The following is a 27012-nucleotide window of genomic DNA, read 5'->3' on the forward strand; positions in this document are numbered from 1 at the left end:
AAGTCTCCTATTAAATTACAAACACAAACTCTGCTTAGCTAGGACTTTTCTAGATTTAAATTTCTGTCAGTCTAAACTCATGATAATCTGCACTGCCTCTCGAAGAAGAAAATAGCATTGGGATCAATTTTCAGATTAACAATTTTCAGGTATCCAATGTGCATCTTTGGACCAGGATGTGAATCATTAATACACGGTTTAAGCACAATTTTTAACAAAGAAAAACACAGCTCCCTCTACAGCTGGTGTGGACTCTCGGAACTAAAACTGCCTGAAACTGTTGGGCATCTCCAAGTGAAATCAGCCATTTAAAAATCCACAAAGATGGCTCGTACAGGTAGTGAAAAAAATCTATTGGTGCAGTAAGGGCCATTCTTCTGACGTTAAGGCGCATTACTTGGGCAGAGTAAGGGGAGCTTTACTCTGTAGCTGGCTGCATTATATCGGGCTTGTGAAAAGTGCAAGAGTGTTTCATTTCACACTCATGCTATTGATCTTTATTATAAAATTCATCAAAAAATCTATGTTGTTGAGTTGCTTAGCGTATTCTATTCAGAAAACCTCTTGTGAAAATGTTATGCTTAAACTAGAAAATAAAGATCGTGTTGCAAAGAGAATAGTTATGTTAATCACAGTTGGCGTGCAATTTATTTTGAAAAATTTTGATCGAGTGGATACAGAGAGAATGTTTCCGCTTGTGGAGAAGAGCATAATTAGAGACCATCAATAAAAGATCATCACCAAGAAATCCAATCGGGAATTCAGAAGAAACTTCTTTACCCAAGAATGGTGAGAATGTGGAACTCGCTACCACAAGGAGTGGTTGAAGCGAAAAGTATAGATGCAGTTAAGGGGAGGCTAGACAAACATATGAGGGAAAAGGCAATAGAGGGTTACGCTGATAGATTTAGATGAGGAAAGACGGGAGGAGGCTCGAGTGGAGCATAAACGCTGGCATGGACTGGTTGGGCCGAATGGCCTGTTTCAGTGCCGTATATCCAATGTAATGCTATGCATTTAATGTGTAAACACTGAATTGGGTTTGTGCTGATGAAAGGGTTGCACGTATTGCTGAATTGTTCTTGAACTAGAAAAGTATCAGTGAAATGAATGAAGCAAATCACATTCCCAGGACTATGTATGGATTGTTAGAGTTTTTACTGACGCTGTGTTGAGTGAACCTCCTAAATTGTATTGATGCATTTACCTTCTTTTGCTATGGCAGGGGAAATCATCTGTGAGCCTCCAAATAATAAATTGGACAAATTCACAGGGACCCTGTTTTGGAAGGATAAGAAATATTCACTGGATAATGAAAAGATGCTGCTTCGAGGCTGTGTGTTGCGGAACACAGAGTGGTGCTTTGGCATGGTGGTCTTTGCAGGTACGTCGCAGATCAGCACAGACTAAATCATTAAAAGGAATAATTCTGATAGCCTGATAAAAAGAAAGACTTGCATTTCTATAGCGCCTTTCACGACCTCAGAACGTCCCAAAAGTGCTTTACAGCCAATGAAGTACTTTTGGAGTGTAGTGACTGTTGTAATATGGGAAACGCGGCAGCCAATTTGTGCACAGCAAGGTCCCACAAACAGCAATGTGATAATGATCAGATAATCTGTTCTAGTGATGTTGGCTGAGGGATAGATATTGGCCAGGACACTGGGGATAACTCCCCTGCTTTTCTTTGAATAGAACCATGGGAATCTTTTATGTCCTCCTGAGAGGGCAGACGGGACCTTGGTTTAAAATCGCATCCAAAGGACGGCACCTCTGACAGTGCAGCACTCCCTCAGTACTGCACTGGAGTGACGGTCTGGATTTAATGCTCAATTTTATTTAGTAATATAGACAGCACATCCTTGTCTTTGTATTCTAGGGCCTGATACCAAGCTAATGCAGAACAGTGGCCGCACCAAATTCAAACGAACGAGTATAGACCGACTGATGAATACTTTGGTGCTGTGGGTAAGTCAATAAAACTTTTAGAAGGTGTTTACCTGGTCACCTAGGGCTACGAAGTGCCTTTTCTGTTACACACTAGAAATCTGATGTATGGATCACTCAGATAGTATTGTAGGGTGTCTATAATATCTATTACTGAGATTGGATTACTATTGCAGTGATACTTCCTTACTTTACAGAAACTACAATTGCCTTCCAAATCTGTCAGTCCAAGTCATTACTAGAGATGATGAGAAGCTCTATCTATCGTCACTGTGAAATATAATCGAAATTGAGTCCTGAAACATTTACAATATCCTGTAAATATTCAAGTAGCTGAGGCAAAAAGCAAAGATGCATTTAAGGGAAGGCTAGATAAGCGCATGAGGGAGAAAACAATAGAAGGTTATGCTAATAGCGTGAGATGAATCTCATTGAATGGCGGAGCAGGCTCGAAGGGCCGAATGGCCTACTCCTGCTCCTATTTTTCTATGTTTCTATGAAGTAGGGTGGGAGGAGGCTCATGTGGAGCATGAACCAGTTGGGCCAAATAGCCTGTTTCTGTGCTGTAATGCGCTGTAAATCAGTCTTCATAATGGTTAATAAAACATTAGCTTTATTATTAAATATAAAATAACCGCTCCAAAACATTTGATATATTTTGCTTTTTTTTTTTTTTACTTCACCCAGTCCCTTCTGTTGTCTTCTTGGCCAGAGGGAATGGGGCAGTCTTGGATGTAGACTTGTGCACAGCCCTGCCAATGATGCTTGACTAAACGGTAGATAGGATGTAGTCTTCTCTGGAGTAGGACCGATGTTGCCAAATTCAAAGTCCAGAGCTCCGCTGCAAAAACATGCTGGGCCACGCACACACTGTGGTACTTAAAAAAAAAAAAAAAAAAAAAAAAAAAAAAAAAAAAAAAAAAAAAAAAATGGAATCTTCTCTTCTGTGATGACAATGATTCTCTCTTCAGATCTTCGGCTTTCTTGTGTGTATGGGAACCATTTTAGGAATTGGAAATTCCATTTGGGAAAATGAGGTCGGAATTCATTTCAACATTTACCTGCCCTGGGACCAGTGGATGAAAAGTGCCATTTTTTCAGGATTTCTAAGTTTCTGGTCATACATAATTATCCTGAACACTGTTGTGCCGATCTCGCTGTATGTCAGGTGAGCCACTGTTATCAGAGAATTTTCAATAGGGAAGATTTACTGAGGTTTTCTCTTGTGCCGTTGCTTTTCATATTCCAGTTTGTCGTTTGACGTTGACTCCGGAGAACATTCATGCATAATTTGATTATACTAGCGGACCCACAGTAGCATTGGATAAACACAGAGGGATTCTGGGGCCTAGCTGGGGTTGTGTGGAATGGATTGGTCCTTTTGCAGCTCCACGGTCTAATAGCTGTGTGATGTCGGTTAGAAGATATTTTGTGTGTGTTGTTGTGAAAAGTTTCTCTGCGGTTTGGTAAATCAGCAGGGCACAAGAAACCAGCAGCGAATGATGGGGTTTCTATTTTGTTTTTTTAGGTGTGGTGGAAGTTTACATCTGTAACTAAGTTTGAGGGATGCACCCCAAAACCTTTGAAGATTGACACATATGCAAATTTCCTCCAACAATTGGCTATAATTAAATATGAGAAGTGTGACACTGAGTGTGATGTGATGGACAAGAAATGCCTGTGCATAATAATTATATGGCGATATATAAATAGACATATCGAGATGCATAGATAAGCGCATTTATTTAATTTGGTTACATCTTTGTTACTTCCTTGAGGTAAACCGAGATGGACATATCCGTCACTTCCAGCTTCTCAATTTGCTGGCAAACAGCACCTTATATTTTTTTCTGCTACTTTTGATGTATTTTAAAATAGTTGACTTTGATTTTTTTTCACTGCTGTTTTTATGGTGATAATTTCAATTCCAAAATATTCTTCCAGACTTTTTGCAATTTCCTGTTTTGATGTTCTGGTTTGGTTTTCAATTGTTGCTTGTTGCAGTATTTTATTACTTTCTCTTTCGTGATCTCAGTTTCTCTTTGACTTTGTGATCATTTAAGTGTTGAAGTCATTCGACTCGGGCATAGCTACTTCATAAACTGGGACCGGAAGATGTTTTATGCCACGAAAAACACATCTGCTGAGGCACGAACCACAACACTCAATGAAGAGCTGGGGCAAATAGAATATATATTTTCTGACAAAACAGGAACACTTACACAGAACATAATGATTTTCAACAAGTGCTCAATTAATGGAAAAATCTACGGTAAGCTTCTATAGAGTTCTTAAATAGTTTGTACTTTATCCTTACGGTTGCGTTTAAAGGGGACAGCAAGTCCAAGGGGAGTCCTCCTTGTTCAGAGATTCTACCTTCCCTCCCTTCCAACCCAGCCATAATATTTTCACAAGGATTAGCCTTGAGTCATAAGAAACAGGAGCAGGAGTAGGCCATTCGGCCCTTTGAGCCTGCTCCGCCATTTAATAAGATCAAGTTGTGCCATGTTCTCTGCTGGATCTTTCCAGTGATATCACTGATGTGATTCACAGAAAAAGCTCCACAAAGTGGCTGCATAGGACAACAAGTGGGACCATGAGTTTGGTCTGGCCTTCAAACTAATCCAGTGGCACGTCACTCCAGCAAATGATGTTTTAGGCAGTGCAGGGCATGACGAGACTCAACCTATTGAAACGATGACACAAAAAAGTGTTCTCTTTACTCCCCTTAGAGATTTACATCCATCTTTAATGATAAATGATTATCAAGCAGTGTCATTTGCTTTGTTATTTTTATGATTTTTCTATGTTTACACTGCACACAGATACCAAGTAAGCATACATAATCTGTTTTATTATACAATATAAGCTTATGAGGAGCATTGCTTATCTAACTCTTTTTCGATCTTCACTTTTTCGTTGTCCAACGGTGGAGGGTGTAGCCCCGCAAAGCCAGATCCTGCCCTGACCCAGCATTTACATAGGGACACTCCCAGTTAGGGGTCACTGTACAGCAGCCCAGAGCAGGAATCCTGGCTGAAGATTGCTGCTGCCAATTCAGATCGGCTAACCCGGCACAGACTGGGGATTGAACCTTGGGGCTAGATTTTCGGGGAGCCGTCAGGCAGGGTTTCAGGCGTGTGGGGGGCGGGGGGGGGGGGAAATCCTGAATTTGGGGGTCCCGACACCATCCCGCCCAAAACCCTGCCCCACGTAAGTTTCAGGGGCGGCGAGTACCCACCCAACACTGGGACCCGCCGAAACCAGGCGGGAAGAGATTAGTGCCAATTAACTGGTAGTTAACGGGCAGTTTTTAGCCTAATCCCTATTTTGAGGGGTTTCGTGTGGGTTTCCCGACGGCTCCAAACCACGCCAGGTTGAGCAGGCGGGCCATCGGGTTGAAGGAGTTGGAGGGGTCGCGATGTCGGTGCTCAGGTGAGTGATAGGTGCATGAGTGTAAAGGTAAGTGTGTTTGGTGTGTCTAAAGTGTGTAAAGGACTTTTATTTACCTGTACTTACCTTAACAGCCTTTCTTCCTGTAGCCGTCGGGAGCGTATCACTCAGCCGGAACTGAAAGCTGAATGGCTGCGATCTGTCAAAAGTGACAGTCTTCAGCTTTGAGTGCCGGTGTGAGTTCTAACTGAGTCTGTGCTGAATGACTCGTTAGAATTCAGACTGTCAGTGTTTCACAGCTTCAAACAGCTGTGAGACACTGATATTTCTTGACAGATGAAATTTCAGTCTGTGACATCACCTGTTGCCGGGTAGCCCTTAACTGGCCTGCTGGGCGGGCTCAACAAGGTCAATCAAGGGAAAATTGCGCGGATTGGCCAGACGTCGAAGTAGGCGGGACTAAAACCCGAAGGGGGAAGTCCCGCCTTCTTCCCGACAGGTTCGGCAAAATCTACCCCTTGGTCCTTCACCTGTATGGTTCAGAGGCAGATACTTTACCTCTATACCTTCTGGGGAGCCATGTTAATTATGATTCCTGACTAAATATGTACCAGATATATGATGGAAAAGTTTCAAATAACTGTTTCTGTACTTCGCTGGCGAGGATTATCATGCAATATGAATAGGCAAGGTTACAGGTAGATTGCTCAGTTAATTTGTGGGGATTTTCACCTTTATCCAGTGCTTGGTAATGTACCTGTGACGCCAGAAGTAGTCAGCTGTGGAAACAAAGACTAATTTCTTGGCTGTCAGTCAGTCAGGCCTCACAACTAAATTTTTCCCCCTACAGGATAGTAGCTGCAATAAATAGAACAGCCTTAATCCCAAATATAACTTGATTAAGCATAAGCCATAGAGTTAGCATGAATCTTTAGCTAATGTCTCTAAATCTGACTGAAATATTAAAATGCCCTCCAAACTCTCAATAGTTTTTATTAAGAATCAAATAAAATTCAATGTAGAATTATTTTTTTTAAAGTTAAATAAAATAATCGACTGGGACGCACTCTGAATAATGAATAGATTGACCATTTTTTCTTCTTGTGGATTGTAATTTGCTTATGAAACTATCTTATCACATAGTATTTACTTTGCTCTGCACATTACTGCAGAAAATATTCCCACCTGGCATAAATCCTGACCATTCCCCTCATCACCACAGCCAGATATACCTACAGGATGCTGCTTGCCACAGTTCATATTTCTCAGACTCCAAACGGCAACTAAAACATCACTGAAGTTTTACGTTATTCAATATCTGTTTCCTTCTTGAATAAAACTTAATTTTACATCAAGCATAAATGTTATTCAGCTGATGTTATGACCGAGCACTCCAGGCGGGGAGCCTCCCCCAGCAGGAGTTTGTATTGGAAAATTGTAGGTGTGCTTCCCACGATTTTTTTGTCCATTTTGGGGCTGTGATTTGCCAGTTTGCTCTCCTGGTCGGTGAGGATCCCAGCACAAGTAACATCAGCCCTTACAATAGCAAAATACTGCGGATGCTGGAAATCTGAAATAACAACAGAAAATGCTGGAAACGCTCAGCAGGCCAGACAGCATCTGTGGAGAGAGAAACAGAGTTAACATTTCAGGTCTGTGACCCTCAAAGGGGAAGGATGTCTTGCTGCAGTTGTACAGGGCCTTGGTGTGACCGCACCTTGAGTATTGTGTGCAGTTTTGATCGCCTTATCTGAGGAAGGATGTTCTTGCCGTGGAGGGAGTGCAGCGAAGATTCACCAGGCTGATACCTGGGATGGCAGGAATGACGTATGAGGAGAGATTGGGTCGATTGGGCTTATATTCGCTGGAGTTTAGAAGAATGAGAGGGGATCTCATTGAAACTTATAAAATTCTAACAGGACTAGACAGACTAGATGCAGGAAGGATGTTCCCGATGGCGGGGGAGTCCAGAACCAGGGGTCACAGTCTAAAGATAAGGATAAGCCATTTAGGACTGAGATGAGGAGGAATTTCTTCACCCAGAGAGTGGTGAACCTGTGGAATTCTCTACCACAGAAGGCAGTGGAGGCCAATTCATTAAATGTATTCAAGAAGGAGTTGGATATATTTCTTCAGGCTAAAGGGATCAAGGGATATGGGGAGAAAGCAGGGACAGGGTACTGAATTTGGATGATCAGCCATGATCTCATTAAATGGCGGAGCAGGCTCGAGGGGCCGAATGGCCTACTCCTGCTCCTATCTTCTATGTTTCTCTCTCCACAGATGCTGCCTGGCCTGCTGAGTGTTTCCAGCATTTTCTGTTGTTAACATCAGCCCTTGTATGTTTCAACTTCCAGATCCACATGTGTGTTCTAAATAGAGTGCTGCATGAAATTTGGTAGCAAAATATTTTCTGCTAACCGTAAGGATTTGGCTAGCTTGGTTATGCTGCCTGTGGTGCTCTGTAATTATGTGGTATCCTTCATTCTCACTAAAAAAAATCTTTTAAAAATCTGTTGGTCACCTACACACAGTATAGTTTTGTCTATGAACTTTTTATCAGTGAACATCATGGGAAAATGTGTGCGTACAAGCATATTTGTAAAGATGTTATCAAAGTAAGGGCTAACTTTCTGTGTCTGCTCCCCTGCAGAATTTTAACCTTCCTATCCAATTAACCCCCTTGTTTTGCATATTAATCATCTGAAGAAACACAGGTTTTTCCCCCTAACAGTGAGCAGAAATTTTAATTTTTTTTTTTTTAAATCCTTATCTAGGAGACGCTTATGATGAGCTGGGACATAAAACCGAAATATCTGAGGTAGGAGTACTGGAAAGAAAACATTTGAACTTAAGTTGAGTCATTTGGCTACAACGATGAATAGAATTTTGCCGATGTTTGTAAACTGCCTAGCTTCCGCCTAACTGTGATCTGACCTGGAACCTCCTCCCTGGCCTCCGCCTAACTGTGATCTGACCTGGAACCTCCTCCCCTAGCCTCCGCCTAACTGTGATCTGACCTGGAACCTCCTCCCTAGTCTCCGCCTAACTGTGATCTGACCTGGAACCTCCTCCCCTGGCCTCCGCCTAACTGTGATCTGACCTGGAACCTCCTCCCCTAGCCTCCGCCTAACTGTGATCTGACCTGGAACCTCCTCCCTAGTCTCCGCCTAACTGTGATCTGACCTGGAACCTCCTCCCCTGGCCTCCGCCTAACTGTGATCTGACCTGGAACCTCCTCCCCTAGCCTCCGCCTAACTGTGATCTGACCTGGAACCTCCTCCCCTAGCCTCCGCCTAACTGTGACCTGACCTGGAACCTCCTCCCTAGTCTCCGCCTAACTGTGATCTGACCTGGAACCTCCTCCCCTGGCCTCCGCCTAACTGTGATCTGACCTGGAACCTCCTCCCCTAGCCTCCGCCTAACACTGATCTGACCTGGAACCTCCTCCCTAGTCTCCGCCTAACTGTGATCTGACCTGGAACCTCCTCCCCTGGCCTCCGCCTAACTGTGATCTGACCTGGAACCTCCTCCCCTAGCCTCCACCTAACTGTGATCTGACCTGGAACCTCCTCCCTGGCCTCCGCCTAACTGTGATCTGACCTGGAACCTCCTCCCCAGCCTCCGCCTAACTGTGATCTGACCTGGAACCTCCTCCCTAGTCTCCGCCTAACTGTGATCTGACCTGGAACCTCCTCCCTGGCCTCCGCCTAACTGTGATCTGACCTGGAACCTCCTCCCTGGCCTCCGCCTAACTGTGATCTGACCTGGAACCTCCTCCCCTGGCCTCCGCCTAACTGTGATCTGACCTGGAACCTCCTCCCCTGGCCTCCGCCTAACTGTGATCTGACCTGGAACCTCCTCCCTGTTGCCCTGTCATACTCTGACTTTCATACTCACATCCATTCACATCAGACCGCAAACTAAAACTCTGCTTGGGCCTCGATGTCGGCCTTCACCTTTACCCCAAAATGCCATTCCTGCGTCAAGCCGAGGAGATCTAAGTTTACAGTTTATCTAGTTACAATAGTACAATATTTATATTAGTGTAGGTTTATATTCCCTATATCTATAATTATACGGACACTGGTTAGTGGATGCTTCAGGCTGATTCCACCCTGTCCACATGCCAATTTGATCCCACCACAGCACCTCAGACTTCAACTTTGGACACTTTGTATTGCCTCATTCCTGACCCTGTTTACGACCAGGATGTGCCTATATAACCTCTGTATTCATTCGCATTGTGGCTGCCACTTCAGAACCAACCCCATTACTTCTATCTCCCTTTTTTTTCTCGCAGGCCTTCCTGTCTGCCTGTCCTGTCTCCTCCCCTTCCTATCACCCAATTGTACCACCTTTTCTTTCTCCCCTCTTGGGTACTTTGCCTGCTTCACCCCTAGCCAATTCATCACTACCTTCCTACTCGCCTGCTTCCAACATAGGCTTGAAACCCCCTTGAATTAACTTTTACAAATGTGGAGTCTCATTCCTTCAGATTTCAATTATTGTTGGAGATTTAAAAAAATGTATTTTTTGAAAAACTTTTTCTTTGTCTCTTTTCTCTCTCTTTTAATCTCATCTTTCTTTCCCTCTCTTTGTTTTACTTTCTCTACATGATTTGGCATTGAATTAAATATTCTAAATTACACTTCCTGGTACAGACTCTGCGCTGCTCAGTAAGACTTCTTCAATCTGATTGGTTCAGGAGATGCACAGTTGCTTGCCCTGTTCACACGGGTCCCAGATCCCCTGTAGATGGCGCTGTACTGAAACGGCTCTCCAATCACAGCAAGTTCCAGTTCAAAAGCCCATCGAAAGTATGTGGGCAGGTGTAAGTGTAACGAATGGCTGCCACCGACCACAAAACCCAGGCCAATATGGCTTGGTCGGTATATCATTTAATTGATGTGCTTTTAGATCAAAAGTTACTCAGTGTCAGCATTGCCAGTGGTCACGTTTTGCTCCGATGATATGTGGAAGTTCTGTTAACAGTCATAACTTGTGCAGGAAACACTGCTTCCTCCATACTTAAATTTCCCATGTGAAGCACTAGACAACTTCTACTAATTGCAGAGCTTGTGAGTGAAGTCCAAGTGTTGGCAACCCTGCTTAATACAAGCACAACAATTTAGAGACACTAGGAGAAATCAAGTAGGTTCCAAGTTCAATCTTTGGTCTGTGATGATCTCATAAAAGGTGGCTTATTTGGAGAGCATCAGCATAGACTTGATGGGCAAAATGGTATTTTTTGTGCTGTAACATGTAAAGCACACACTCTTAACATAGTCAATGTAAAGTTACCAACACTGCGTTAAATGCCTCTTCACTCTGCTGTCTTTATTGTTGTTGGTCACATTCTATCATTTAAGATTAATGTTGTAGATAACAATTTCTGGAGCAAGCACTTTAGGTTTGAGATTTGCTAAACCCCAAACAAATTGAGAAACTCCATGTTCAGCTTTGGATATAAAGAAGAAGGTCTAAGACCACAGACAAACGTAAATATGCACCCTTGACCAACACATCGCAGCAAAAAGTAGGATTTTAGGGATCTGCTATCATTGAGAAAGGTAAAGCAGGTGTTAATCTTACTCTTAGTATCAGCTGTGGCTCATGTTGATAGTACACTCGCCTGTGAGTCAGAAGGTTGTGGGTTCTGTAACATGTAAAGCACACACTCTTGACTATGTTATGGATGTGTGCTTTACATGTTACACCCATAACTATGTTAAGAGTGTGTGCTTTACGTGTTACAGCGCAAAAAAAAAAGACCATTTTGCCCATCAAGTCTACGCTGATGTTCTCCAAATAAGCCACCTATTATGAGATCTGAATGAGATCATCACAGGGACTTGAGCACATAAAGCTAGGCTGACACTCCAGTGCAGTGCTGAGGGAGTGCTGCACTGTCGGAGGTGCCGTCTTTCGGATGAGACGTTAAACCGAGGCCCTGTCTGCTGTCTCAGGTGGACGTAAAAGATCCCACGGCACTATTTCGAAGAAGAGCAGGGGGGAGTTATCCCCGGTGTCCTGGCCAATATTTATCCCTCAACCAACATAACAAAAACAGATAATCTGGTCAAATCACATTGCTGTTTGTGGGAGCTTACTGTGCGCAAATTGGCTGCCGTGTTTCCTACATTACAACAGTGACTCCACTTCAAAAGTACTTCATTGGCTGTAAAGCCCTTTGAGACGTCCGGTGGTCGTGAAATGTGCTATATAAACACACGTCTTTCTTTCAATGTTATTGTTTTTCTCTTCAATTTATAGAAAACGCTCCCTGTGGATTTTTCATTCAACGCTTTAGCAGATAAGAAGTTCAAGTTTTATGATACCAGTCTGGTGGAAGCGACGAAACTGGACGATCCATCAGTGCACGAGTTTTTCAGGTTGCTGTCTCTCTGCCACACAGTCATGCCCGAGGAAAAGAACGAAGGTAACATTAAAAAAAGTGCGAGCTGGATAACCAAAGCCAGCTTTCCTTAGAGGGTGCAACATCTGCAGAGATAGCTCTTGCTTAATGGCCATGCAGCACCACCATAGCTTGTGCAGTTTGGAGAGAAAAAACTGACATCTAATCTCGAGGCATTTTGAGGTTCAGGCCCGCGGTTAACTGGGTTGAAAGTTGACAACATCCATTCTACTGATAAAATGGAGCAATCTATTTAAATGTGCGTACGCAAAATATCTGCCCTGTTTTTTCCACCGGATGAAAAACTGAGTTGTGAGGTGACCTTTCATTTTGAGTATCTGCTGCTGCTCTGCCAGAAATTAATGAATGTATATCTGACACAAGTCTGCAGTCATGATTTTCATTAGCTGGCACTGTATGAGATTTAAGCTCAGGGGCTCAGATTTAATGAGAACAGAGCTGTGTTGCGTTACTGCAACTGATTTCTGTTTTAATGGTTTATGCCAATTTAAGACAGCTGAGCACTGATTAGAATCCAGCCCCAGTGAGCTGTGCTGCCGAGCTATTAGCATGCTGGCTTTTGGGAAATGTTTTAACTCCATGGTGACCTGGTGGCGTAAGGACATGCATCTCCTGACTGATGATCAAAGTCTCGAGACCCCGGCCTGCTTCTCCCTCAGGAATGCTTAACTGGGTTGATTCAGCCAAGCCACCAGATGGAGAGCTGGTCTCGTTCTGTTCACGCAACTTGCTGTGCTGCCCGCTTACATTGGGGAGCCTGGGTGCAAGGGCTCACCTTTGTACAGTGATTGTCAGTGTTTGCAGCACCTCAATGCTGTCAAACACTGAAAAATCAGCTGTCAAAAATTGTGCGTGGCCCCTTTAAGAAAACCAGCAGATGACGCGTCCTCAACGGACGTCATCTGACACCGGCTTCCTCTTAATTGGCCGGCAAGCTTGCATTTTCCAATCAGAGGCTTCCTGCGTGCGGAGGCCTCCGTTCTGGAAAAAATCTACGCCCTTACCTGAGGGCTCCGGAGGTCCGGACATTTCCGCTCCTGGGCCTCTGCACTATGAAATGCGCAGGGCCCAGGTATTCCAGGGACCCACGCGGTTCGCAAGTGTCCCTGGGATCACGTGGGCCATGGGGAACCAATGGGAGAAGGGAATCTCCCTTCACACTTTTGACAGGTTTCTTAGCTTAGACCGGTCAAAAGTATGAATGGGGATCACTCAGAAAACATTAAATAACTTTTTTTTAAATCACGTTTTAAAAATTAGTTAATATTACAATAAATTAAAAATTTTAAACAAATTAAATTTTTTGAAAAAAAAATTAAATTTTTTTACGGGGCTAAAAATAAACTTACCTTTTTAAAAAGTATTTTGAGCGGGAGAAAAAAAATATTTTTTTACTTTTTGAAACTCTTATGCTGGTAAAAGCAGGCCTTACGCTTTTACCAGGCATAAGATTTCTAAGGGTTTTCAGCGGGCAGAGGTTGTGCAGAAAGCGGAACTCTCCACCCGCAGAGGCCCTTCTCCCAGGCAGGCAGAGGATCTGTCAAGGGGATTCTTGACGGATCGGAAGTGCTGGTTTCAGCGCATGCACTTCGCATACCTGAAACCGGCACTCTCAAGGTCCCTACGGGTGTGAACACAGCTCAGAATCACACAGAATCACAGAATCTACAGTGCAGATAGAGGCCATTTCGGCCCATCGAGCCTGCACCGACACATATCCCACCCTATCCCTGTAACCACATGTATTTAATCCCCTAACACTAAGGGTCAATTTATCATAGCCAAATCAACCTAACCTGCACATCTTTGGACTGTGGGAGGAAACCGGAGCACCCGGAGGAAACCCACGCAGACACAGGGAGAATGTGCAAACTCCACACAGACAGTCGCCCGAGGCCAGATTTGAACCCGGGCCCCTGGCGCTGTGAGGCAACAGTGCTAACCACTATGCCATCGTACATGTTGGATCCGTGATTCTTAAAGTATGATGTTTTCCAATAACTGCACTGAGGCTGTAACTTAACAATCAACAGGTGTTTACTGGAGTAGGGTAGTCTCAAGGCTGGGGGTACAGAGGCATGCTCAAGGCTTATATACAGGTGTGGTCACTGCCGGTACTACAGTATACAGGAGCTGTAAAAGTAGTTCTCTCTTAAAGGTACATACACTACAATTCCTCCCCTTTTAGATTAGCAGTACCCATAATATTCAAATAACAATTAACACTTTAGCATGCACATTAAACAGAAATAGTCCATTTATAGATTCAGTCTTTGGGGCGGCTTCCTGATCCTTTCTGGATAGCGCCTTTCCTGAGGTTCTTGTTCTTGGTGCAGAGGCGATTCTGGCCCCCTTTCGGCGGTTAGTTCATCAGTTTCCACTGCTACTGTTTCTGAGGTAGATGCTACCGGTATGTCGGGTTCATCCCCAGGTACGCGAGACATGGGGATGACACGTTCCTGTGACGCTAAGATCTGGTCGACGTGGCGTCTCACAATGTTCTCACCGACATCCACTGTGTACATTAATGGCCCCTGCCGTGTGCATATCGTTCCGGGTTGCCATTTCTCTGTTCGGTAGTCACGGGCCAAGACTGGTTCTCCTACATTGAAGCTCCTTGTCGGCTTCTCGTTGATGTGCTGGAATTGTTTATCCTCAACATTTCTTCGCACATTTGGTCTGAGCAAATCCAGATGAGATCGCAACCTTCGGTTAAAGAACATCATGGCCGGGGTCTGGTTGGTAACTGCATGTGTCGCATTTCTGTAGGCTAACAGGAAATTGTCCACCTTATGCTGTAGTGGAATTTCATCATTGCACATGGCCTTTATCGCCTTTTTAAAGGTTTGTACGAACCTCTCAGCCAATCCATTTGTGGCTGGATGATACGGGGTGGATGTGTAATGCCTTATCCCATTCCTTCTCATAAATTTCCAAAACTCTTCGGACACAAACTGTGGTCCATTTAAAGAGCAAATCTGCTCTGGCAAGCCGTTCCTGGCAAATATGGTCCGTAGGACTGCAATCGTTTTCTCTGTAGTGATTGAGGACATTTTTATCACCTCAGGCCATTTCGAGTGCGCATCCACTGCTATTAAGAACATTGAGTCCATGAATGGACCAGCAAAATCAATATGCACCCGTTGCCATGGAGAGGAGGGCCACTCCCATGGGTGTAGAGGGGCCTGTGGTGGTGCATTTTGGACCTTCTGGCATCCTGAGCAGCTCTTGGTTAGGTCCTCGATTTGTTGATCAATCCCCGGCCACCACACATAAGCCCTAGCAAGGCTTTTCATTTTCACCCCTCCCAAATGACCTTCGTGAAGCTCATTTAGCACTCTCTCCCTTAACTTGGGTGGAATTACCACTCTGGATCCACACATCACTGTCCCCTGGCATACTGACAGCTGTTCTCTTCTGGATGAGAATGCTGGCAACAGTGAGTCGCCATGTGTTGGCCATCCCCTCACCATCAAATCATATACCCGAGACAGTGTCGGATCATTGCAGGTCACCTTCTCTATATCCGCGTTAGTTACTGGCAATCGTTCAATTATTGACGAATAAAATATCTTGATAGGGTCCACTGCTGGTGCTTCCTCCACAGTAGGCAGTGGCAAGCGTGATAGCCCATCAGCGTTTCCATGCTGTTTCGTGCCTTTATATTCTATTTCATATTGGCTCGCCCTTAGAAAAAGGGACCATCTTTGTAACCGTTGTGCAGTCATCACTGGAACGCCCTTCTTTGGATTAAAGATGGAGACAAGTGGTTGGTGGTCAGTCAGCAAGGTGAACTTCTGCCCATGCAGATAGTGGTTGAATTTTTTTACTCCCCATACTAGGCTGAGGGCCTCCCTGTCGATCTGGGCGTAGTTGCGCTCGGCTGAGGTTAGTGACCGAGACGCAAAGGCTACTGGCCTCTCCAACCCGTCTGGGAATTTGTGCGACAGCACCGCTCCAATTCCATAGGGTGTTGCATCACATGCCAACCGAATTGGTAGTGCTGGGTTGAAATGGGCCAACACCTCTTTTGATGTGATCAATTCTTTGCACTTCTGGAAAGCTCGTTTACATTTGTCATTCCACTTCCATGGTACCCCCGTTTGCAGTAGGGTGTTCAGTGGGTGTAATAATGTAGACAAATTTGTTAAGAACTTATGGTAGTAGTTCACCAGCCCGAGGAACGACCTCAGTTGTGACACATTTTCTGGTGCTGGAGCCTTGACTACTGCCTCAATCTTTTCAGGGGACTTATGTAACCCCTCTTCATCAATAACGTGGCCACAATATGAGATCTGCTTCTGGAAAAACTCACACTTGTGGCGATTAGCTCGTAGCCCATATTCCTTTAATCTAGTGAGCACCTTCTCCAGGTTGGCGAGGCGATCACTGTCATTTTCGCCCGTGACCAGGATGTCGTCCAAATAACACTGGGTCCCTGGAATCCCTTGCAGGACTTGATCCATTGCCCTTTGCCAAATAGCCGGAGCCAATGCTACCCCGAACACCAGCCGGTTGTATTGGTAGAGACCTTTATGAGTGTTGATCGTGAGGTATTGTTTCGAGGCTTCTTCTACCTCCATTTGCAAGTACGCCTGGGCAGGATCAATTTTGGTGAAGCGTTTACCTCCAGATAGCGAGGCGAAAATATCCTCAATCCGTGGAAGCGGATATTGTACCGTGTGAAGGACTGGGTTCACTGTCACCTTAAAATCCCCACAGATGTGGACCTTCTTTGGTTCCCCAGGCGTATTACTCAACGACCTCTTCATTACAGGAACGATGGGTGTAGCCCACTCGCTCCAGTCTACGTTGGACAGTACTCCTGAACGTTCCAACCCTTCCAGCTCTGCTTCGACGGCTGGTCGGATCGCATAAGGCACCGGTCTGGCCTTAAAAAACTTTGGGCTTGCATTTTCCTCTATTTTAATCATTGCTGTTATGCCTTTTAGTGTTCCGAGTCCCTCCTGGAACACTTCTTGTGCATCAGTTAGCATTTTTGACAGTCGTCCAGGTGTGACGTCATCATCCTTTTTGGCCTCAACCTTCAGTGCCTGTATGGAATGCCAATCTAATTGTATCTTCTGGATCCATTCATGTCCTAGTAGTGGTGGTCCTCCATCTGGCAATACATATAGGTCCATTTTAGGTATTTCCTGGCCTTTGTATATCACTTTCACCCTTATTTTTCCTTTAGGGTAGACTTTTTGCCCCGTGTACGTCTTCAAGACAATCTCTGTAGCTTTCAAGGGCATATGTGAAAATAGCCGCTTTTTGTCCCTTTGGTTTATGACTATTAGGGCTGATCCAGTGTCCAATTCCATTTTCACTTGGACTCCGTCTATCTTGAGTGTGACCCAGATAGTCTGGTGATCCTCCATTTTGGTTACCTTATGTAGTTTCAGACAACCCAGCTCCTTGCTTCCGGAGTCTGTATCACTTTTCTGTTTGTCTGAACTACTGTCCATCACCTTATGTACCTTTTTGTACTTCTCCTGTGGAGATTTCTTGTTGTTGGTTTTCTTCCCTGACCTGCAGACTCTTGCTATGTGTCCTGCTTTTCCACACTGTCTGCACACTTGGTCCTTGAACCAACAATCCTTCTGGTCGTGTGTTGTTCTGCCGCAGCGATAACACTTCCCTGCTCCATATGACATTTCATTGGTGCCATATTCTTGCGGTCTCCGTTGTATCTCTGCAGCGCCCCGTGCGGCTGCTTCGTGTGATACTGCCATGCTGAAAGCCTTGTCCAGCGTAAGATCCTTTTCTGATAGAAGCCGTTTCTGGGTTCCTTCACTTTGAAGCCCACACACAAACTTGTCCCTTAACGTATCTGCTAGTCCCACTCCAAACTGGCAGTGTTTCGATAGCTTGCGCAGTTCCGTTAAGTACTCAGCATTACTTTCGTCTTTATGCTGGTTCCTTTTGCGGAACTTAAATCTTTCTGCTATCAGCAGTGGTGTGGGGTTTAAGTGGTCCTGTAGGATTTCTACTATGCTTTCGAAATTCTTATCCACGGGCTTCTCTGGGGTTATTAGGTTTCGCAGTAAGCCATAAGTTTTTGCACCCATGGAATTTAACAAAACCAGTGCTTTCCTAGCATCTGGCACTTCATTTGCCCTGCAGTACACCTCAATGCGTTCCACATATGTTGCCTAATCTTCGACTTCACAGAATCACAGAATCCCCACAGTGCAGATAGAGGCCATTTCGGCCCATTGAGCCTGCACCGACGCATATCCCACCCTATCCCCGTAACCCCACGTATTTAATCCCCTAACACTAGGGGTCAATTTATCATAGCCAAATCAACCTAACCCGCACATCTTTGGACTGTGGGAGGAAACCGGAGCACCTGGAGGAAACCCACGCAGACACAGGGAGAATGTGCAAACTCCACACAGACAGTCGCCCGAGGCCGGATTTGAACCCGGGTCCCTGGCGCTGTGAGGCAACAGTGCTAACCACTATGCCACCGTGCCCCCCTTCATTGGGGAGACTTCATTGTCGAACACAGTGATACTGCCACTCTTCGACATCCCTGGGTGTGATTTAACTGTCTAAAATGGCATCTCCCGCGCTCTCCCTTCTTCTCCGCTGGCACAAAATGGCGTCTCCCGCGCTTTCCTTTCTTCCCGCGCTCGCCCTTCTTCTCCGCTGCGGCTTCTAAAAATGGCGTCTCCCGCGCTCTCCCTTCTCCGCGGCTCAATGGCGTCTCCCGCGCTCTCCTTTCTTCGCCCCGCGGACGCGGTTCAGCCCTTGAGCCCTGGCTGTGCTCTGCGCATTCTCCTGTGCACCTTTCCCGTTGCCGTCGCTCGGTCCTGAACCCGGCTGCTGCTTTACCCTCTCTCTCTCTCTCTCTCTGTTTGTTTTTTACTCGACGCCGCTCGGTTTTCAACCCCCGGCCGCGCCCTGTGCGCTTCACCCTCTCTCTTACCCCGGCGATGCTGCTCGGCTTTTTCTATGCCGTCCGTCGGCTCCAGCCGCCGCTGTCCGGGAAGGGTCTGCGCTGTACCTGTTGCCAGTCTGTTGCTGGATCGTCGTGGCTGGGGAACCAAGCCCGGCTCTCAACAGCCTCCCCTGCGATGTTCACTCTCTCCCGGATGACTGGGCGGTTGCTCGTGGTCGACGCCCGTGCTTCTGGCCTCGACTTTCTTCCACCGTCCTCCCGGAGCGAATCCTTGAAGGGAAATGCAGAGTTGCAGGCAGATTCGAATCGACCTCGTCGCCACTGTTGGATCCGTGATTCTTAAAGTATGATGTTTTCCAATAACTACACGGAGGCTGTAACTTAACAATCAACAGGTGTTTACTGGAGTAGGGTAGTCTCAAGACTGACAGTACAGAGGCATGCTCAAGGCTTAGATACAGGTGTGGTCACTGCCGGTACTACAGTATACAGGAGTTGTAAAAGTAGTTCTCTCTTAAAGTTACATACACTACAGTACACACCCATAGGGATTGGAAAATACAGCCCATGGTATATTACAAATGGCCACAGAGAGGGGCTCAGTCAGGACAGTCCTCCTTTTATTCGGTATGTAGTGAAACTAGTCCTGCAAGGTGGGGGGAATGAAAATAAAATAAAGTATTTGCTCCATTTAGTTTGCACTTGGTTTAACTTTGAGCCACTTCATTATCACCAATATGATTACAGTTTACAATATTAGACTAAAACTTGAGGGTAATTGCTTACTCTGCTATAATAATCATATTACTCTCCTTTACATAAACCTCATATGTATTCATAAGGCATTTGTCTGTCTGCTGTTTTAATGCAGAATTTAACCCCTTCATTTTAAATGGGTTAATGCCGTTGCTAAAATGAGAGACAAAGAATTGTCATCCAAATGTGTAAAGCATTCATCCGATAATATTACCACCTAGAATTTTGTAGGAATTAGACTATAAAAGGTGATGTAAAGATGAGCGGTATAATGAGTGTAGGAGTAGGACTATAAACAATTATCCACAATCTTTAGACCTCAACTATCTATTCATTCTACAACATCCAATCTACTCTTCTTGCTTCAAAGTTGCCAACTGATGATGCAATATTTTTAGCACTAAATTCTCATTTTGTATTATTTACTTGCTTAATTCAAGTGATTGGATAATTCACATTTTTAATGTTAACAATGACTTCAAATTATCAGTAGACTGTCTAAATAAACCATTGTGTTTTTTAAAACGACAGTCCAATGTGAAGCATTAATAACCAGCTCTTGGATTTTGTTTGCAGGCGAACTCCTGTACCAAGCCCAGTCACCTGACGAAGGAGCGTTGGTCACAGCTGCACGGAACTTTGGTTTTGTTTTTCGCTCCCGTACCCCAGAGACCATCACCGTGAATGAGATGGGTAAACCCGTCGTGTACCAACTGCTGGCCATTTTGGATTTTAACAATATACGAAAGAGGATGTCCGTAATAGGTGTGTTGCGTACACAGACAAATTATAATCTCTTGTACATTCATGTTTTTTCGCAAATGATTATTGTTCCTTTTCGCTTTTATCTTTTAGAACAGCAGAAGTGATCTGAGTGAAATTTAAGTTTGCCTGTGATTATTTTTTTTTAGCATTGATATCTTTACCGGTGACTTTAAGTTGTCTTGTGTTTTAGTTAGAAATCCTGAAGGACAAATAAGACTTTACTCCAAGGGAGCTGATACCATCTTGTTTGAAAGACTTCATCCATCTAATGAAGAATTGATGTTTGTGACCTCAGACCATCTCAGTGTAAGTGCCTCTTCTGTTCTTTATATGTCTTTATTAGCTATTGTTAATGACCATGACCTGATCAGACATTGTCGCAATAAAGCTAATGTAATATTAAAGCTCTTGCATTCCGCATTCATTTACATCCTACTCTTTTAAACTAATAATTCCAAGTAGAAATTCCTGTGTGATGCACGGGATTTAGGAACGGGAGGGCCTAAATTTGTTTGCACCCCAAATCGAACGCGATTCTGGCAGCGACAGCGCACCAGAATGGAGAGGCCCAGAGACCAAGCTAAATTCGCCCTCGGGCCTCGTCATCATCATTTATGCGAGCTGCGGGCATCAATCAGACGCCCCGACACAGCTCGCCTGTTGGGGCCTTACAAATTTTGGATGGTGCCGAGGTCCACAGGTTAAGTCTGGCAGGGCAAGTGTGTGGGGTTATGACGAGTCGGCAGTGATCCGCAGTTGTTTTGTGGAGCTCGGAGGATGACTGCTGCTCCTTTTTGATTCCACACGACACAGATACTTTGTAGCCTTTTCGTCGGGGGCTTCCAGCGGTCCCTTTTTAAGGGTCGCTGGTTAGGCAGCTCAAGATCGGGAAATACGAGCCGGAGCTTGCGCATCACAAACTCTGACTTGTCTAAACAAATTTGGGAGTCAGGGTCCAAAATGGGCGCAGGAGCCTCACTTCAAGATTAAAATCGGGCCTGCACTCCGTTCAGGCGGCTGCCAGGACCACCACTTTTTTTTTTAAAAAGGCCCTGACCAATTTAGCAGTGGCTGAGCACCCGTGCAGATTTGGCACAGGCCGCTGCCCTGCTAAATTGGTTATCTTTGCTCCCCGTTTATGCCTGTAAAATGGGTACAACTGTGTTGAATTTCGGCCCCTACCTGTTTAAGAAATACATGTTCACAGGATGTAAATATATTGTCACGGTAGCTTAGCAGCTGGTTTGGGTGAGTGTTTGACTTTGTGGACCATCTTTACTTTGGTTGAGTCGCAGCTGTTCTGAATTGCAGGACCTTATGGCAACAAAGGAGTAAATGTTACTGTTGAGTGGAACCAGGGCAAATAGGCCTCAGAGCAATGACAAATTACGTCAACTAGCATTCTTAGTGTTGTTCCTTAGAATTGTTTTACTTATCACAATGCAGCACAGGTGTCCCAAGGCTTTATTGCTGTTTCTTTCGTCAGTTATAACTTTTATTACTGCTGTGAGTTTGGAGGAAATGACCCTTATTAAAACTTTATAGGGCTAGAAATTCATTATAGCCCAGGAATGGGTGGTATTTTCAGAAAAGTTTGAGAATTAGCACCAGGCACTAATGCTTTAGACTGCACGCAAAATTCATTCTCGCTGCTCAAAGAAATGATTAGAGCACTAAATCAAGTCTTAAAGGCCTAGCTCAGTGGCGCTACACTCAAAGGGTGGACCAATATCGGGTGCAGTTTAATCGCGACTCATCATTGCCACAGGCTTTTCCTAGTATTTCAAGGGGAGGTTCATTGATGCTGCAGCACCTCAATCTCAGCATTGCTGGCTGTGCAGCTGCCTCAAGGCGAAGGAGCCAGAGGACTGAAGCAGGTGTGCTCGTGGCAGATCCACCTCAGTCGGGTGGTCCTGGTAATTGAATGCTTCAACAAATGCTACATACCATCTGTACCACAAGCTTCACACACTGCCCAAAGCACCACACCCCAGCACTCGCCCACCAACAATCTCTACCTACCAACACTCACACCCACATCTCACGCTTTGCACACAATCACAGATATTCAACTATGGCAGGCACAAGGGTCATTAGTTATTGGAATGAATGTGATATGTTTATGCATAAATTTAATAATGGAGTTTGCAATATTTTGTGGTCTCTCATTTCACCTTTGCTCCCAGGAGGATGCTATGATATGGCATGACACAAGGAGGGTATGATGGGCATGTGGTGAGCAAAAGGGATCTGGGGTTTAAGTCATCCTGCTGTGGAGGAGGTGGCAGAGTTCTCTGACCACCACCTTGGTGATGCGGAGCCGTCTAATACACTGCTCCTCGCTTAATTGAAGGTAGGAGAAGTGCTGTCGGAATACCCTCGGAGGGTAAGGCCTCCTGGTGAGAGCCCTGATGTCCTTCCTCATCCCTCTGCACACATGTTCCCGTATTTCTCGCTGCCTATGCTCTCTCCACCGTAGATCCTGGAGGGCGAGGTAACATGCCAGTACAGCCCCCATTAATGTTGCCAAGTGTAGCAGTTTGAATCTTTGAGCAATAAATGTAGCCATTTTGAACTTGCCAGAAAACTGCTAATAAAAAAAGAAGCTTGAAATTACTCATACAAACTGTTCCACTGGGTGAAACTGACAAGAAACCATTGAAACTAACCTGCCCCGACAGCTGCGAGTGATTAATGCTGATGCCTTTAAATAACGTCGCTGGAGCCGGCTTCCTGCAGCTGTGCGCCTGCTCTCCCTGTCACTGTCTGGTCGATGCGCAAAGCTAAGTGGCGACAGTGAATTTTCCAGATCGGGTGCCCAGTGACTGCTCACTGACATCGCAATCTGCCTGGCATTGAAGTCAAGTGCGGTACCTCGTACCGGCGGCGCAACAGAGGGGGGGGGCGGTGGCCGGATTTGCCGTGCAGCGCTGGATTCGTCTCGCCCCAGCACTGCGCCCCATTATCGCCCTCTGCAGGTGCTAACATACCGAATTTTTCCCCCTATGTTTCTTAGAGCCTGGTTTTCATTCTCACGCTCTATCCTAGAGATGAGCTTTAAAATAGCAGTACTAATCTTCATGCCATCGCTGAAATAAAATATTTTGCGCTAAGAATTACATAGAAACATAGAAGATAGGAGCAGGAGTAAGCCATTTTGGCCCCTCGAGCCTGCTCTGCCATTTAATGAGATCATGGCTGATCATCCAAATTCAGTACCCTGTCCCTGCTTTCTCCCCATATCCCTTGATCCCTTTAGCCTTAATAAATATATCTAACTCCTTGAATATATTGCGCTAAGAATTACATAGAAACATAGAAGATAGGAGCAGGAGCATTGGGCATCAACCAGTGGAAATAATCCAAATAATGTTTTGTGGGTGGAGTGGTGGGAATTGATGTTTTGATCATCCTGCTCTTCCTAGGCATTCATGAAGCAACTTTGTTTTTAATCTGAACAGTTTTAGTGACTGTTAAGTACATATTCTAGACTGTCTGGCAGAGTTCCTGATAAGTAACCTGGAAGAGGAGAACTCCATTCTTTTTTTTTTATATTCACATCATTTGGTGTGTGAGGAGAGGAAGGCTGTGTTATGAGGCCTGTTTGCACATCATTTAATGATAAATAAGGTTTTACGTTAATTGTTTTATCAGGGTGGCTACCTTAGCAACATTAGCCAAGGCCCAGGAACAAGCCAGTCTTCACACACTGCAAGAGGGATCAAAGTCAGTTAATACAAACCAGTATCTCTACCTCCAATCATATCCGAGGTCATGGAAACCACAGTGAATGAGAAGCTGTTAAAACATGCTATTTGGCTTTAAAGCAACTTGATCAGCCTTTGTCACTTACAGTCTTATAATCTGGAACAAAGTGATCTTCGCAAGGCCCAACGTGAAATCAGAGCAGTTGCCTTCGATATTTCTGAAACCTCTGATCAGGCATTGTCTTGGGTTATTAGGTTGGCTGCAGCAGCATATTTGGTGAGCGATGTAACTGGGCATATGACATACTCATAGGTTGCCATCATTCAGCCATCTTAAGTGGATGTTTGTTATCTTATTGGAACACCTACAAGGGTCATTAAGAAAATGTGTCTGACCAAAAACCCTACTTTTCTGCATCATTTCTGATGACAGGCACCAGGTTGTTAATGCCTTTGTTGATCACATTGCTGTCTACAATTGGCAGGAAGTGAATCAATGTCGGCAGATATAGACAGGCGGTAGGTATATCAATGGTATGTTTGCTTCAGTGCAGAAAAGACAAGTCAATAACTGTTGGGAAAGATTGACTGTGATGTTACCAACCCACCTCTACTCTACAAGCTAAATAGGTGCTCTTCAGTTACAAAATATTTTCTTGGTAATTGCATGTTAACAATACTCGAGTGGGGAAATGGAGAGGACTACTAGAAAAACTGGTAGCTAAGTGAGAATTGCTGACAAAGTTTTCCACTTTTTGTCATCATTGGTAACACTCAAGAAGCTCGACACCATCCAGGACAAAGCAGTCCGTTTGATTGGCACCCCATCCACCACCTTAAACATTCACTCCCTCCACCACTGGCGTACCCCATGGCTGCAGTGTGTACCATCTACAAGATGCACTGCAGCAACATGCAAAGGCTTCTTCGGCAGCACCTCCCAAACCTGCGACCTCTACCACCTAGAAGGACAAGGGCAGCAGGCGCATGGGAACACCATCATTTCCAAGTTCCCCTCTAAGTCACACACCATCCTGACTTGGAAATATATCACCATTCCTTCATCGTCACTGGGTCAAAATCCTGGAACTCCATCCCTAACAGCACTGTGGGACTACCTTCTCCACACGGACTGCAGCGGTTCAAGAAGGTGACTCACCACCACCTTCTCGAGGGCAATTAGGGATGGGCAATAAATGCTGGCCTTGCCAGCGACACCCACATCCCAAGAAGGAATTTTTTAAAACTTTGAGTCAGAAGGCTGTGGGTTCAAGTCCCGCTCCAGGGATTTGAGCACAAAAAGCTAGGCTGACACTCCTAGTGCAGTGCTGAGAGAATGCTGCACTGTCGGAGGTGCCGTTATTTGGATGAGACGTTAAACTGATGCCCCGTCTGCTCTCTCAGGTGGACATAAAAGATCCTATGGCACTATTTCAAAGAAGAGCAGGGGAGTTAGCCCCGGTGTCTTGGCCAATATTTATCCCTCAACCACGACAACATAAACAGATTATCTGGTCATTATCACATTGCTGTTTGTGGGAGCTTGCTGTGCCAAATTGGCTGCCGCGTTTCCCACATTACAACAGTGGCTACACTTCAAAAGTACTTCATTGGCTGTAAAGTGCATTAAGACGTCCGGTGGTCGTGAATGGCGCTATATAAATGCAAGTCTTTCTTAAGTTTTATGTGTGTGTGTAGACCCTCCCATTAAAATAGTAAGTTGGTAGCAGACTTGATTTGCTACCATGTGTTTAATATTAACACACATGTGTTGTGCTCTCTTTGAAATTACTGTTCGCTCTAAGCAACCTAACTGCTTTAAGACAATGGCCTGTATTTTCCGATCGCAGGCCTGCGATCTGGAAAAATCTACGCCCTTACCTGAGGGTTCCCGGAACGCACACGCTTCCGCTCCTGGGCCTCTCCAAACTCCAAGTGCGCAGGGTCCACGTATCCCGGGGGCGCAGGTAGTTCGCAGCGTCCCTGGGAGCTCGTGGGCCATGGGGAGCCAATCAAAGAAGGGAATCTCCCTTCATACACTTGACAGGAAGACCTGTCAAATATATGAATGGAGATCACCCCAAAAACATAGCAAAACTTTAAATAAATTTTTTTTTAAAAATTACTTGAAATTATAATAAATTAAGTATTTTAAACAGTTTAATTTTTAGAAAATAAATTAAAGTTTTTTACAGGGCTAAAAATAAACTTTTTTAAAAAGTATTTTTATTTTTTATTTTTTTTAAACTTTTTTGAACTCTTATTCTGGTGAAAGCAGGCCTTATGCCTGCTTTTACCAGATGTAAGAATTGTAAGGGTTTTCTGCGAGCAGATGGTCTCCAAAAAACAAAACTATCCGCCCGCAGAGGCCCTTCTCCAGGGCAGCCGGAGGATCAGTCAAGAGGATTCTTGACAGATTGCCTGAAACCGGCATTTCCGATGTCCCTACGGGTGGGGTACACAGCCCATACACACCCGTAGGGATCGGCATATCTGGGCCAATATGGTAATGTGGCGTTGCTGAGCAATAACTTGACATGCAATGGTTAATAACGGCTTTCACTTTTCATTAATAATTTTGATTACAATATGTTCTAGCAGCTTGATAAAATATGATTTGTGTATTAGACACCAAATAATCTTTTCTTTCCTGCATTATTAGAGCAGATGTATTTATCGATAGAGTAAAAGTATTCCAAAGATGATTCACATGAACTGGCATAAAACTGCCCAAACACAATTAGCTTAAAATTCTCTTTACATTGATTGAATTCAGATTACCTGGTGAATGTAATGTCATTTCCATTATATTCTGAAGATAATTTGCGCTCTCTAAAATAATTGGAATCCAATACAACAGTAAATTTTACAAACTAATTAAAGGAAGCTTGAATTGCCTTGTAATGCTTAAATGTTACAAAGCCCAATTGCTGTGTGATTACTGGTGTCTCTAAGTCACTCCTTACGACCAAGGTTTATGCTAGATGCAATGATAGTCGCTGCACTTCAAAGTACAGGTAGAGTATCCTTTATCCAAACTTCCGAAAACCGAAAGTTTTTTTGTTCAGCGTAAGTCGTGCGCATGACATGACCAG

General features: G+C 44.6%; 1 protein-coding gene across 3 annotated transcripts in view; it reads left to right on the forward strand.

Moving 5' to 3' along the window:
• Positions 1-27012, forward strand: part of atp8b4 (ATPase phospholipid transporting 8B4) — a 286247-nt gene that overhangs the window by 206958 nt on the left and 52277 nt on the right. For all 3 annotated transcript variants that reach the window (XM_085968674.1, XM_085968673.1, XM_085968675.1), the window contains exons 11-18: positions 1226-1384; positions 1880-1968; positions 2919-3115; positions 4011-4219; positions 8118-8161; positions 11617-11782; positions 20022-20210; positions 20401-20516. In XM_085968674.1, the coding sequence (XP_085824800.1) occupies positions 1226-1384; positions 1880-1968; positions 2919-3115; positions 4011-4219; positions 8118-8161; positions 11617-11782; positions 20022-20210; positions 20401-20516 (1169 nt within the window). The remainder of the gene's footprint in view (positions 1-1225; positions 1385-1879; positions 1969-2918; positions 3116-4010; positions 4220-8117; positions 8162-11616; positions 11783-20021; positions 20211-20400; positions 20517-27012) is intronic.

The sequence above is a fragment of the Somniosus microcephalus genome, chromosome 27 (genome assembly GCF_052327205.1).
Source record: "Somniosus microcephalus isolate GS21.2 chromosome 27, FLI_Smic_1.0, whole genome shotgun sequence".
Lineage (NCBI taxonomy): Eukaryota > Metazoa > Chordata > Chondrichthyes > Squaliformes > Somniosidae > Somniosus > Somniosus microcephalus.